This window comes from Aspergillus luchuensis, chromosome 5 (genome assembly GCF_016861625.1).
Source record: "Aspergillus luchuensis IFO 4308 DNA, chromosome 5, nearly complete sequence".
NCBI classification, from domain to species: domain Eukaryota; kingdom Fungi; phylum Ascomycota; class Eurotiomycetes; order Eurotiales; family Aspergillaceae; genus Aspergillus; species Aspergillus luchuensis.
This window is the reverse complement of record NC_054853.1, coordinates 5924701-5938101: the sequence shown is the minus strand read 5'-3', so window position 1 is coordinate 5938101 and position 13401 is coordinate 5924701. Positions and strand designations below refer to the sequence as shown.

Sequence of the window (13401 nt, the reverse complement as noted above, 5' to 3'; positions counted from 1 at the left end):
TCAGCCTCATGGAACATCTGCGCTTGAGGATGGCTTTGATGGGTTGTTATCACGTGATACGGAGAATTAGTCACCCCGCGTCGGCACGTGGAGCCGCTGAGTCCAAAGTAATTCTCATCCATCCACTCGAATAATCTTGATCATTGAGCGGACGATGATATCCGCCGGCAAATAAGCGTCCGATATGCTCCTTTATCGAAGATAGGGCTGAATTCGCAAGACATGAGACCGGTGGGTAGAAATTGAGGGGAAATGCCACCTAGAAGGACCCATACCAAGTCACGCAATGGCTGTGACCAGTGTAAGAAGAGACGCGTCAAGGTAAGCATCATTCACTTTCATACTTCTCATATCCCGCATTACCGGGCTATGCCTGAATTGAACAGCCGAATATGCTCAATTCTGGAACTATCTAGTGCCCGTCTAATTCACTATCATACCCGCAGCGCTCTTCTAAGTTCTAACGGCTATAGTGCGACGAACGAGGCCCACCGTGCGCCAATTGCATTAGCCGGGAGCTGGCATGTACTTACTTCAAGGCCCCGGCAGCACGCAAGGAGTCTACACTATCGACAAGTCCTGCTCCTTTGCAGTCAATAGTAGCACCCCCTGAGGCAACATACCATGCCAACCAGCCCGTCTCCTGCCATGGATCTTCACCGCCAAACTTTGCTTGCCTGCGGGAGCTTGAGCTAATGCACAAGTTTTCCACGGAGACGTATCTGAGTCTATGCAATGAACCAACTGATCAGCATGAATGGCAGTATGTCATCCCTCGCAAGGCTTTGCAGCATGACTTCCTCATGAGCGGGATACTAGCGATTGCATCTCTCCATATCGCGTCGACACTCGATCCACCAGAAGCGCTTTCCTATATTGACACAGCTCTGGAGTACCATAATCATGCATTTGCGCCTTTTCGTCAGGCACTTGACAACCTCACTCCAGCCAACTGTGACGCAGTCTTAGCTCACTCAGTAATTACAACTATTATTGGTATAAAGTTACCACAATTGGCACGAGAAGAGAATCAAAGCATGACCGAAAACATCATTGTCGTTTTCGAGTTGCTGCACGGAGTCAGCAAAATCTTCACCATCAGCCGTCCCTGGCTTCAAGGAAAGTTATTTACTTCCCGGAGAGGCTTCTGGGAAGATCAGCTTTCCATACTAGACAGTGAAATTGAAGCTGCGCTGGATCGATTAACGGCCTTGAACAACGATGTGCTTGCTCCTGACAAAGCGGATCAACACCACATCATCAAGAATGCAATAGCTCTTCTACGCCGTTGTTTCTGCAGATATAACCATGCCCGGGACGTGGCTTCCATACTCGCATGGGTTGCAACCGTTGATAAGGAATTCGTTCATGCTCTGAGATGCCGTCAACCTCTCGCGCTGCTAGTCCTCATACACTGGGGTGTTTTGCTCCAGGAGCTTGATGAAAAAGTATGGTGGGCAAAGGATTCCGGAACAGCTCTGGTTTCCGAGTTGCTGAATGCTCTCCGTCCCTGCGACGTACGGTGGGAAGGTGCATTGCAGTGGCCGAAACGTAAGATAGGACTTTGAGGCACATACATTGGATCAGCTTCTGCGTTCTTACCCCCGTGGTCACCGGGTTTCACAGCTACTGCATGAGCTGCGCACCGGCAATGCTTACAAGAGCTCCTCATAATATTGGGCGCTGGCCAGCGTACAGATTGACACGGATCTATCAGCACAGACTAAACACAAATAAGGCCGTCGCATATAAATAACAGGGCTTGCAAACGACTATCTCAAAACAAGGCACAGACGCCTCTTCAAAGCTTCCCCATTCTTTTCAGCACCTTTTCATAAGCTTCCTTTGTCCGTGCTGAAGAGAGCTTATCAAGATGATGTTGACAGAACGCCAAGCTTAAAGGACCTCCGAGCTGTTTCAGCCAGTACGATCGCCCACAATCAAAAATCCAGTTGCGGGTGCCCACCTTGACGAGCTCTGCCAGTATATGTTGTGGGATACTTCGATCTTGCACGAATATTATCTTTGGTAGCTCAGGCCGAATTTCTTCCGGGACATTTTCCCTGCATATGGCTAGGATCTCGTCGAACGTATGGCTCACATATAGTTGTGATCCGATATGAACGATCCCTCGCGTTCCAGCAGCTGCATGCAAAAGGCACGCATTTGCGACAAAGTCAACTGGTATTTCATCCAAGATATTCTGACCACTCTTATAGCCCTCTGCGGCATGCCATATCTGGGTACCTCCCTGGTCTGAAAAGTACAACGTAGAGAACTTCTTCAGGGGCGTCGAATCCTCGGGCCCATACAGTGGGTATGGGTCTCTGACAGCCGGTCCAAAGATTGTCGGACGGACAAACAATACCGGGAGCGTGGGAAACCGCTTGAACGTCAAGCGCTCCATAAGATGCTTCGCATGGGTATAAGATGAAGAAAATCGCTCCGTATAAGGCGACTGTCTCGTTTCTTGTATGCTTGCCAATTCATCCTCTGGGTCGTCGTCTGAAACGGGGTACAGTCGCTCACCCACATAACCGTCCGGCAGAAAACTGTTCACATAAGCAGTAGAGATTTGGATGAACAGCCTAAGTCGACGAAACCGGGAAACCATCGCAGCCAACTCTAATGCGGGCAGACAGTTATTCTCTAGTGCTTCGGAGATGCTCGCATCTAGTTTGATTTTCGCAGCGGCATGTATAACTAGCGTGACCTCTTCACGCAATCGGTTCATCATCGCGTCCTCAATCCCGAAGTCCGACTGCCTCATATCCCCGACTATGTAATGAATCCTGTTCGAGTTCAGAATCGCCTGCGTGTGATCCGGCATGGTCTTTTTCCATTTCTTCACAGCCAACTCTGACGACCCGCGGATCAAGACAAATATCTTCCGCGTCGGAAGCTGCACTGCCAGCTTATACAGAATACATCCTCCCAGTGAGCCCGTGCTGCCCGTCAGAAAGACGGTCTGTCTCTCATAAGACGTTGCGTACCCGATTCTCTTGACCTCATCTTGATACGGCGCGAGGTCCGGACCTGGCATGGATAAAGACTGTACGGATGTTTTGCAGAGGGAAAAAGAATATGGAGGAGGGGTGGGTGTCTCCTCGTCATAGGAAACCTGTATAAAACCACCCGAAGGGTTACTATATACACCCCATCATCGTCACATGTTACACTCCCAACGCAAGATTCACCAGCACATCACTGGAGCGAAGGTGCGACACAGTGCTACCGGCCGAAGGAAAAGCCTCGGCTGATTATGAGGCCGTGAAGGATCTTTTGTCATGTCATTGTTTATCCGGCATAGACCTCACTCGATCTTAGAACCAAAACAAACATCCGACTCAATCTCTCGATGCTTCTCCAGAAGTATATAATTGAGTATATATTCAATTCAAGCCCAAAACAACAATTATATCTCCTAGTTTTATGATATAGAATATACTGCGATATATGAGTTCTACTATAGCACCGTGGTACTATCTCCCTGTGACGAAACACAAGTGTAACATCATATCAAGACTAGAAATCACCGGTATGCATACTATGCTACGCACACTCAAAGTGTGTACGGCAAGTATCATGCCATAGCAATTAGTAATGAGCATGCTTGTGACTAATGATTCAATTGGGAAGCATCTCTCCCATAACTCTTGATGGGTTTGTGCAGTGATGATGGGGACTATGAATAAATCCGACTACTTTGATATGCTGAATTAGTCTCACTTATTATGGTTTGGTTGTATGTTTCTTTTCATATTGCAATAGATAATCTCGAATTATTGCATTTATACCAAGCCAGGAAGTAATGACTAGTAGTCCACATTACCTATTTATTTACTTTGAACAAGATATACAAATACCCATCGTCCTAAGAAATAAAAGAAAAGAAAAGAAATATAATAGAAGATACACGGAGGAAAGAAAGACTCCATTCAGGCAGTCAAATCTATCTACCTAGCTTAGCCAAGAGCTTCAAATAGTATGTATTAGAAAAGGATTAGAAGAGAAACCAAGGCAAATCAAAGCAATCAATCAATCAAGAATGCTTGTTCCCGCCGCCACCACACCAACAACGGCCGTCTCCTTCGCGCTCTACCTGGACGAGAATGTCCATGCCCTTTTCGCGGAGGTAGTCCACGGTGCGTTGGCGGACATCTTCGAGATCGGAGCTGCGAGAGGCAATGACGTGAATTACGCCGAGGACGTTGGGAGTATGCGTGTCATGGTGATCGTGATCGTGATCATCGTGGCTGTGGGAATGATGGTCATGACTGTGACTGTGAGTATGGCCGTGGTCGTGAGCATGATCGTGATCGTGGCTATGGTTGTGACTATGAGTATGACTGTGGTTGCATCCATGATCATGAGCATGGTCGTCGTGATGATGGTGGTGGTGGTGGCCGGTTTCCTTTCCTGTATCGTCCAGCCAAAATTTCGGGACGGTGTACCCGACAACGCCCCGTAAAGTGCTAACGCCAGCAAGGGTTTCGCGGACATTGTATTCAATGTCAGCTGGAAGGGTGAGCAGCAAACTCTTCGCAGTGCTGCTGACAAGCGGGATTGCCGAGGCAAAAATCAAGATTGCGATGAAAGAGGAGGCAATTGGATCGAACCCTGGCCAGCCAGAGTAGTGCACGAGAATGGTCGAGATCACAACAGCCACGGAGCCAAGAGTGTCGGCGAGAATGTGTAGGAAAATGCCGTGCATGTTCTCGTTTCCGTGCGAGTGCCCGTGACTGTGATCGTGGCCGTGTGCATGTCCATGATCGAATGCCATGATTCCGACAAGGTTGACGAGAAGTCCCGCAACACTCACGGCCAGTAGTTCGCCAAGGCGATGCATCTGACTGCCCGATGAAAGCCGCTCGACGGCTTCATAGATGATTTCGATGCTGATGATCCTGCATATTGTTAGGACGGTCATCCAAAATGCTTGGGCAGGACTTACATGAGGAAGATGCCGTTGGCAAACCCAGACAGCGTGTCGACTTTGCCATATCCGTAGGGGAACCTAGAGCTCGGGGGCCATTTACTCATGACAGCAGCACAAAGGCCAACCACGAGCGCCAAGCAGTCGAAGAACATATGGATACTGTCACTAAGAAGACCCAGGGATCCTGTCATGAATCCGTAGGACAGCTGAACGAGCATAAAGGCAAAATTAAGACTGGTTGAGTTAGTCCCGAGTTACTATGTTTCAAAGGCGAAGGAGGAAATACCTCATAAAGTAGAAGATACGGCGCGAATCGCCCTCCTTGAGAATACTGTACAAAAGAGGATAAGGCTCGCTGTACTGGATGATGAGCCTCGTTATCTTCGTAGCATCAGCTCCAGAGTGGGCATGATGATGGTGATTATGGGTATGAGAGTGTTGCGAAAGGCGCAATTGTCTGTCGTCGAATCTGGCAGCAAGGAACGAGGCAGCAGTTGCAATGGCGCGAGCTACATAAGCCAGGTGAGTTTTCTCTTGCAGCGGCGGGGAACTTAAGAGAGCGGCAGCTCCGACACCGATAACAAGACCTATCTTTTGTGGTGAGCGTAGATGGGAAGAAGAAACAAATATCAAGGACGTTGCAAGCGCTCCAGCAGCTGCAAATTGGTACAGCATGTTGGTCGGTTGCAGAGACACATTGCCGGAAACAACAACAGTGATAAGTGCCAGGATAATGCCTGAAAGAATGGCCAGAATTGAATCACTTGACGAGATGGCACCCGAGCCCTGCTTTTCAGCTTGCTTCTGGGACACTGTGCCATTGGACGTCAAGTAATCCAGATCAGCAGAAGTGGTCGAAACCCCAGCCAAAGGGGGCCGAAGAACGAAGACCGAGGTGAGCAAAGAGATATAGCCCAGGTATGGGTGAGGGTCTCGCGTCGCATTCATACCCCAAAGGCTCAGCGCAATAATGGTGACGAGAAGCATGATCGTCACTTTCTTTTGGCTAAACCGGGATTGTGCACTGCTGTGAAGTCCATAACCTTGAACGACGGTTGGTAACCCTGACACTACAGGAAGCAACAAGCCGCATGCGACAAGGAATCCTCCCACCTTCAATGTCGCATATATCGGCAATGCGACCGAAGACATCTGAAGCAAAACGGCACTTGCCGCGCTGGAGCCCACTTGAGGCAGTGTAACCCCCGAGTTACTCCCTCCTCGTTGGATGGATCGAAGTAATTGCCCACATCCATATACAACCATTGTCGCAGCGGTCAGCATGGATGTTTTGCTGGCAACCTGTCCCAAGGCCCCGTTTGCTGGGCTAGATGCAGCGGGGTCATCGCTTGTCGAGGGCGTTGTCTGCCAAAGCGCATGTTGTTGGTGGTACCAGGACAATATGATCCACGGCAGCGAGAGGAGAAGGCCAGAGAGAACTTCCTGACTGAGCAACGTTAGAATCGAAGAATTCCAATGAAATGTCCAAAGAAGACTTACGTCGTGCTCAATTGAGAATCGATTGAAGTGCTGACCGATTGAGCTCCAACCAAGCCCGTCACGCTATCGCTCTTAGTGTGGTTGATAGAGCCGAGGCTCGTGTGATGAGCATGTTCCCACACAGTATGAGTTGAGTGAGAGTGAGAGTGGGAATGAGAATGAGAATGCGAACGGGAGTGAGCGTGTGAATGTGTGTGAGGGTGTTCCGGCCACGTTGGGCTCACAGTTTGGCCATTGGTGAGTTGTGTATTCGGTAGAGGCTGTGGGGGCTGTTGTTGCGCCGAGGAGGCATCGAAGGAGGAAGCCGAGATGGAGATGGGACCGTTTGACCAGCGAGAGGCACGCGAATGACCCCGACCCCGAGAATGTCCTAGACCATGTACCTGAGGAATGGTATCCACGGTGGACACGGGAGCCCCCGTCGACATGATCTCCAGTGGTTCGTGTGAGGATAGGCGACTAACCACGGAGGGAGCACAAGGCGAGAGAGCGTTCGGAGGGGGAGGGAGCAAGGAGGTGGATTGACGGAGGATTGGAGCTCTAGCAGCTCAATGCAAATGAACGGTCGGGGAACTGGGTCAGACGAGGTGGCATAGCGCCGGGGAGGAACTGGGAAACGAGGTTGGCAGCTTGGACGGGCGCTTGTGGCAATGAATGGGGATGGGATGGGATGGGAATGAATGGCCCCCAGATGCGCGCCGCCGACTGAATGATCGGCTGCCCGCGATAACCCCCGGCCCACGTGATTGGGCTGGCCGCGGGCTGATCGTCCGGCCTCGATTGCAATGGAACTCTCCCCCCAAACAACAACCACCTTGAACGACTGGCTGAGGTCAGGGGGGAATCGGTTCCAGGCCAACGTCCAGGCCAGATTGTCGCGTTGCTTTTTTGTCTGCAGAAACCAACGATCAGGCACATTGCATGCATCTCACCAATCCGAGAGCGAACCGCGCGCTTGATCTGCTTTGACGCGGCATCGAGTGGGGTTGTGGGATCGGCCCAGGATTCCTCCGTTCATAAACCGGAGTACAGCTGGCAATCCTCTCCTCCGGAGCTATTTCCGTGCTTCTTATCTACTTGGCTGGTTCTACTGGCCCTTCAATGGCCTTGCGCTGAACTGAGCTGCATCCACCAACCAATCTGTTCAGAATGTTGTTGAACTTAATTGCTTGAACTTCTCTCATCCCTCCCAATACATAGTTTCCGACACCATGATCGAGTTGCTCATTAGCGTCGCGTTCTATCTCTCTACGGCGCTTACTATCGGCATTCTCTTGCTCCCTTCGCGGCATGAGTCCAAGCCTGTGACTAGCCAAAATGCGGCAAACGAACCCAAGACCACTGTTCAAATTCTTGTATTAGGGGATATCGGCCGGAGTCCGCGCATGCAGTACCATGCCCTCAGTGTTGCCCGAAATGGTGGACAGGTGGACATAATTGGTTACCATGGTGGGCTACATAATGCGCCCTTGTTGTTCTCAAAAGTTACACACTAATCAATCAATTACTATAGAATCCGACGTGCATCCCGAGATCTCCTCCCATCCGAGAATATCCATTGTCCCCCTGCCGCCGCATCCATCCTGCCTTCAGACAAGCAACAAGCTCCTCTTCCTATTGTTCGGTCCGCTGAAAGTTCTCTTTCAAATCGTCTGCTTGTTTTGGATCTTGGCATATCGTACAAAACCAGCCAAATGGCTTCTCGTTCAGGTTGGTTATCACACACCTTGTCCCCGATGCATGGTCCCATCGAAGCAGCGCTAAGTCGAGCCTTTGCCCGTCGCAGAATCCGCCCTCTATTCCCACGCTAGCGATCGCATCCCTCGTTTGCTTCTTGCGTCACACAAATCTCCTCATCGATTGGCATAATTTTGGCTACACTATCCTGGCACTCAAACTCGGAGACTCCCACCCGCTGGTCAGGTTTTCCAGAACATACGAGAAGATCTTTTGCCAGTATGCGACGGCACACTTGTGTGTAACCAATGCCATGGCATCAGTACTGAAAGACGAGTTTGCCCTAAAGGCACCCATTCTCCCTCTGCATGACCGACCAGCCGATCATTTCCAGCCCATTTTAGACGATCGCGTACGCCAGGACTTCCTGCGCTCGTTGTCGGAGACGGAATCTGTCCGGCCAATGATTGGATCTGATAAGGTTCGCGTGCTGGTTAGTTCGACTTCTTGGACAGCGGACGAGGACTTCTCGCTTCTCATAGAAGCTTTGTGTCGGTATTCAGACTTGGCTGAGACGTCAAACCCGGAACTACCCTCGGTCCTGGCCATCATAACGGGGAAAGGGCCCCAGCGCGAGATGTATCTGAGACAAATTGCTGATCTGCAGAAAAACGGTAAACTTCAAAAGGCCACCATTCGTACCGCGTGGCTCAGCATGGAAGACTACGCCCGATTGTTGGCATCCGCTTCGCTGGGTGTCAGTCTGCACACCAGCAGTAGTGGAGTCGATTTGCCTATGAAAGTCGTCGACATGTTTGGGGCCGGTCTGCCCGTCGTTGGCTGGAATCGCTTCGAGGCGTGGCCGGAGCTGGTCACTGAAGGTCGTAATGGACGAGGCTTTGGAAGCTCCGATGAACTTGTGAAACATCTTGTTGAACTCTTCGGAAACCAGGAAGCACTCGAAAAGCTTCGTGCTGGGGCGCGAGAAGAAAGTTCCCGACGTTGGGATGACGAGTGGAACCCTGTGGCCGGAAAACTGCTAGGCCTAGTATAATTGGATAGAAAGTGACGACCATGTTTCCTGTACAATGAAATTTTAGAAAATCCTTGAATCACGGGCATGAAATCAGACGAAATTTACCTGTAGCAGGCCATCAGGCACGGTATTTTCCATTGCAGTAGACACACGTGTCGAACGCATCAAAGAGCGTCCGGCAGGTATACGATACGTCAGATTCAGAGGGCTCTATACTGTCCTCATCCAGATATTCCTTTCCACACGAGGAGCAGACTTTGGATGATCCGGGGTCCTGAATGGCCAATGACGTCAGGCTACAGCGAACTATGATGGGAAGAAGAGTTAGCATTATGTCCTCTTGCAACGCCTTAAGAGCAGCATCGAACATACCAAAGATGTGGCCTGTGGCACATTGAGCTTCCTCGGTTGAATACCATGCGATCCCAGCGCTGCAGATCTCGCACCGTTCAAACATCTGGCCACCAGGTCCATCAAGTATCTCGGCAGGCTTGGGGGCGATCGTCGTCCTAGAAGCCGTACACTTGGAAAGCTCATCGTTCAGGTCTACACCCGTGATAGTTGCCAGCCTTACCAAGACTTTGTGAGCCTGGGACAGTAAAGCCTCGTTCTTTGACTCGATTATTGTGCAGCAAGCCGTTGCGTAAAGTACGCTCAAAGAAAGCGGTTGTCTGTTTTCATTATTGTCTTCAAAATGTAAGATGTATCCCAAAGCAGCCTCTCGCTGCTGGCGAAGATATTCGGGGGAGCTGTCCGACACCGACCGAGATTCGAGTCCGTCAGATTGAGAACCAGCGGTCGTCGACATTATGATTGTTAACCTTTCCTCTGCTGCTGTGCGATACTCGATCATATCCCCTGGGTGTACGGTAATACCAGCGGCGATCATGCCCTTGCAAGAAGCCATCCCCCAAGCTCGGGCAACAGCTAGGCCTCCAAGATCGCGGTCAAAGTCATACCTCTCACGCACATCATCGAGCTGGTCTTTCCATGGGACGGCAAAGATCGGGTATTCATCATCGCCATCCCGGAAAGGTACTGCTGCCGTGAATCCCCCGGCAGTTGCTAGATAGAGAACAGGAGCCTGGGAATCGGTGTCCATCGCCACGATCATTGCTACACATGTTAGCTAGCGAAGAAGCGGATGGTGCAAAATGCTTACCGGATATTGGCTCTGAATGCCTAAGAGGTTCCGTTTCGCTATCATTTTCCGGGCTTTCGTAGAATAACAGTTCTTGCAGTCGCACTCGGCCAGAGCTTGGATTAATGCCTTGATGGCCTTCTTTAGACGCCTTTATCAATATGAGCCCTGCCAGGGTACCCGCAGCCAAACAGACAGTATGAGAGTCGTCCTATGCAGGTCAGTGCCTGCCCAGCTGTAGCGCTTCTGAAACATACCGTATTCATCCATGCCAATGGCCCTGTAAAGTGATATCCACCTAAGCCTTCGTAGAACTTTGGGGTAATGTCTTTGGAAATAGCCTTGATTTGGGATTGCGGCTGTGAGCCTGTCTCTGGGGGAAGCTTCACATCCAGGTGAACCACCTTAAGAGCAGTTCCATGAGTGACAGCGAGAAAGCCACTCGCGGATTCCTTTGCATGAAACCATGGGCCCCACGACATGGACAGAATCTTGATTTTGGACCTCAAAATCTCAGAAGAAATCGATGATGGCTGCAGCATTGGATAATTCTCATCTGTATCCTGAAAGGAATTGACTGACAAAACGCCGGCTTCATATGGCGCACCGAGACCTGTTGGTGGTCTGTGAATTCTCAGCACAACAACATCATTGTCATCGTTCGCGACTGAGAGCAGGTGAAATCCCCAGCGACTCTCGGCAGGTAGGACAGAGTAAGGTGTGATATGCCTTTCGGCTGGCAGTTTAAGCGGCGATGACCACGCGAAAGCACGAATGTTGGATTTCCGCAATAGCATGCCATCCTCCTGGACAATAGAATTGAAATAGGTTTTTAAAGCGCCGTTTAGTATGGCAACCCGAGTCCACTTCCCTTGAGAACCGACAGGTTCATACAACGACAACAGTAGGTTAGATGTCAGAACCGCGAGAACACAACGTCGATATTTGGCCAACCCTGGAGGGGACCAGGCCAATGCCACTACATTGCTGAGGGACTGTTCGGCCCCGAGAGAGAAATTATCCCGATTCTGGGGGTAGATCGTAGGCCACTCATTGTTCGTGAAAACATTGACACGGAAGCGAACTGAATGCCAATTGTTTATGGGAGATTGGCTTGTGTCATGACCCAACCGTTCAGCTGCATTTTTTGGAGTCTAGTCCATATAAGCATGAGCTTGGATGGCAGGGATGCTAATACTGACTAAGATTTGGACGTGGTCTCCAGCGGCGATCGCGAGCTCCCCATCTTCCGACCACGAGAGACAGTCATAGCAAGAAGGGAAAAGCGGCAATTCTAACGGACCTGACATTTCTTCACACAGTTGAATACTCCCTATTCTTCATGGCAGTGTTAACAAAACAAAGTCCCTAGGGTCGTGTCATGCACGGATATGGGAACTCCGCGATGAGCTAGCTAGCTAGTCAACTGCATCAGTTGGAGAACGAAGAGCTCAGCTCTTCTATGGAGATGCTCGTTTAGGTTAGTCCCCCGTTTTGGGCCGTGGAACGTGCCGTGCAGTCACATGATGCAGGTTGTAACTTACCTAATCTACGTAGTGGCGCCCCGAGACTTTTCCCGGATAGGCTAAGACTCAGCAGTGGGCTTCTGCAGGCCCAACAACGGCGGGCGGCGAGTGAGAGTTACTAACAGCTAACAGTACAAAGTAGTCGGATTCCTGACTAACGGCGCTCAGGAGGAGGCACGGCCCAACTCGCCGGTCTTTGGATCAACGCTCATCCTCCCGAGGTGGCTATCATCCTCTCTTGGATTCCACCACCCACTCTCGTCACACCTCAACTTCTCTTTCTTCCGCCTTCACCTGGGACTTTCGTGCCCCCTTCCCCTCCCCCATCATTTAGTCACTGCGCACTTGACCTTGCGGATCACTGCCAAACCTATCTAGCCCTCGTTGTTCCTTTCTACTATCTCAATAGCTCCCTCCCGAGACATCGCCAGTACCCCGCCGCAATGTCGACCTCTGCCCGCCGTCGTCTTATGCGCGACTTCAAGGTGCGTACCCTCACGAGCATGATTTCGAGCTTGCTTTTTATCCTATCTTTTGATTCTTTCTCTTATCGCTTTTTATTTTCTCATCCTTTTCGTCCTCCCGTCTGGTTTCTATACTTGAAGGACACTGGAAATGTTCCATAATTGGATACATTCAATGGTTGCGAGAGCTAACTTGAACATTCATTACGCAGCGTATGCAAACTGACCCCCCTGCTGGAGTTTCTGCATCCCCCGTGGCGGACAATGTCATGACCTGGTAAGCTGATCTAGTCACACATAATGATGGCCTTTTCACAGTCCCTAATCTTTGTTACGTTCAGGAACGCCGTCATCATCGGCCCTGCCGATACTCCCTTTGAAGATGGCACTTTCCGCCTTGTCATGCACTTTGAGGAGCAGTACCCAAACAAGCCTCCGGGCGTCAAGTTCATCAGTCAGATGTTCCACCCGAACGTCTACGGTACGGGCGAGCTCTGCCTGGACATCTTGCAGAACCGTTGGAGCCCAACCTATGACGTGGCAGCCATCCTGACCAGTATTCAGAGGTACGAACCCTAGCAGTCAAGGTGAAGCTGAACATGAAACACAAAAACATGCTAACGAGTGTTTTACTTGCGTGTAGTCTGTTGAACGATCCCAACACATCATCTCCGGCGAATGTAGAAGCGTCAAACCTCTACAAAGACAACCGAAAGGAGTACATCAAACGCGTGCGCGAGACCGTCGAGAAGAGCTGGGAAGACTAGGATAGTGTCAATGTAGAGATGCTGCGGGTTATTGTTATGGGTTTTGGGTCGCTTTGGGGCACATGGTTATGATTGAAGCAGACTTGTCGGTCTTCGGTGCGACGGAAGCTAACGGCAAGCTGCTGTGATCCGTTTCATGCGTTTGTGGGGGGACTCCTACCGTTTGGCATGATGGAGTCCTACACCATTTGATGACGTGCACAGCGTGGGGTTTTGGCGCCTGGTACATTTAATATTTCATTCGGTATTGTGGATAGCTGCATCATATTTTTCAGTGTGTTTTTGCATAATGCATTAACTCTGTCGGGCTCTTGTTTTACCTTCGCTGCATGTCACATAACTCTTATCTCC

General features: G+C 50.4%; 6 protein-coding genes across 6 annotated transcripts; 3 read left to right on the top strand and 3 right to left on the bottom strand.

The window, feature by feature from the left end:
• Nucleotides 1-252: 252 nt before the first annotated feature.
• AKAW2_51945A (Zn(II)2Cys6 transcription factor domain-containing protein) lies at nt 253-1568 on the top strand (the record flags this gene model as incomplete). Its single annotated transcript, XM_041691930.1, has 2 exons — nt 253-321; nt 474-1568. The coding sequence occupies 2 exons, from the start codon at nt 253-255 to the stop codon at nt 1566-1568; spliced, it is 1164 nt and encodes a 387-aa protein (XP_041545366.1).
• Nucleotides 1569-1801: 233 nt separating this feature from the next.
• AKAW2_51944S (fatty acyl-CoA reductase) lies at nt 1802-3043 on the bottom strand (the record flags this gene model as incomplete). Its single annotated transcript, XM_041691929.1, has 1 exon — nt 1802-3043. One exon carries the CDS (start codon nt 3041-3043, stop codon nt 1802-1804), a length of 1242 nt encoding a protein of 413 aa, XP_041545365.1.
• Nucleotides 3044-4042: 999 nt separating this feature from the next.
• Nucleotides 4043-6867, bottom strand: MSC2 (metal cation transporter MSC2; the record flags this gene model as incomplete). The annotated part of the gene is made up of 4 exons (XM_041691928.1): nt 4043-4907; nt 4955-5173; nt 5226-6386; nt 6440-6867. The coding sequence occupies 4 exons, from the start codon at nt 6865-6867 to the stop codon at nt 4043-4045; spliced, it is 2673 nt and encodes an 890-aa protein (XP_041545364.1).
• A 783-nt stretch (nt 6868-7650) lies between these two features.
• On the top strand, nt 7651-9170 carry ALG1 (chitobiosyldiphosphodolichol beta-1,4 mannosyltransferase; the record flags this gene model as incomplete). The annotated part of the gene is made up of 3 exons (XM_041691927.1): nt 7651-7888; nt 7953-8149; nt 8226-9170. 3 exons carry the CDS (start codon nt 7651-7653, stop codon nt 9168-9170), a joined length of 1380 nt encoding a protein of 459 aa, XP_041545363.1.
• A 100-nt stretch (nt 9171-9270) lies between these two features.
• Nucleotides 9271-11603, bottom strand: AKAW2_51941S (uncharacterized protein; the record flags this gene model as incomplete). The annotated part of the gene is made up of 5 exons (XM_041691926.1): nt 9271-9458; nt 9525-10268; nt 10315-10504; nt 10551-11447; nt 11496-11603. 5 exons carry the CDS (start codon nt 11601-11603, stop codon nt 9271-9273), a joined length of 2127 nt encoding a protein of 708 aa, XP_041545362.1.
• Nucleotides 11604-12262: 659 nt separating this feature from the next.
• ubc2 (E2 ubiquitin-conjugating protein RAD6) lies at nt 12263-12862 on the top strand (the record flags this gene model as incomplete). Its single annotated transcript, XM_041691925.1, has 3 exons — nt 12263-12304; nt 12496-12560; nt 12625-12862. 3 exons carry the CDS (start codon nt 12263-12265, stop codon nt 12860-12862), a joined length of 345 nt encoding a protein of 114 aa, XP_041545361.1.
• Between the last annotated feature and the right edge of the window lie 539 nt (nt 12863-13401).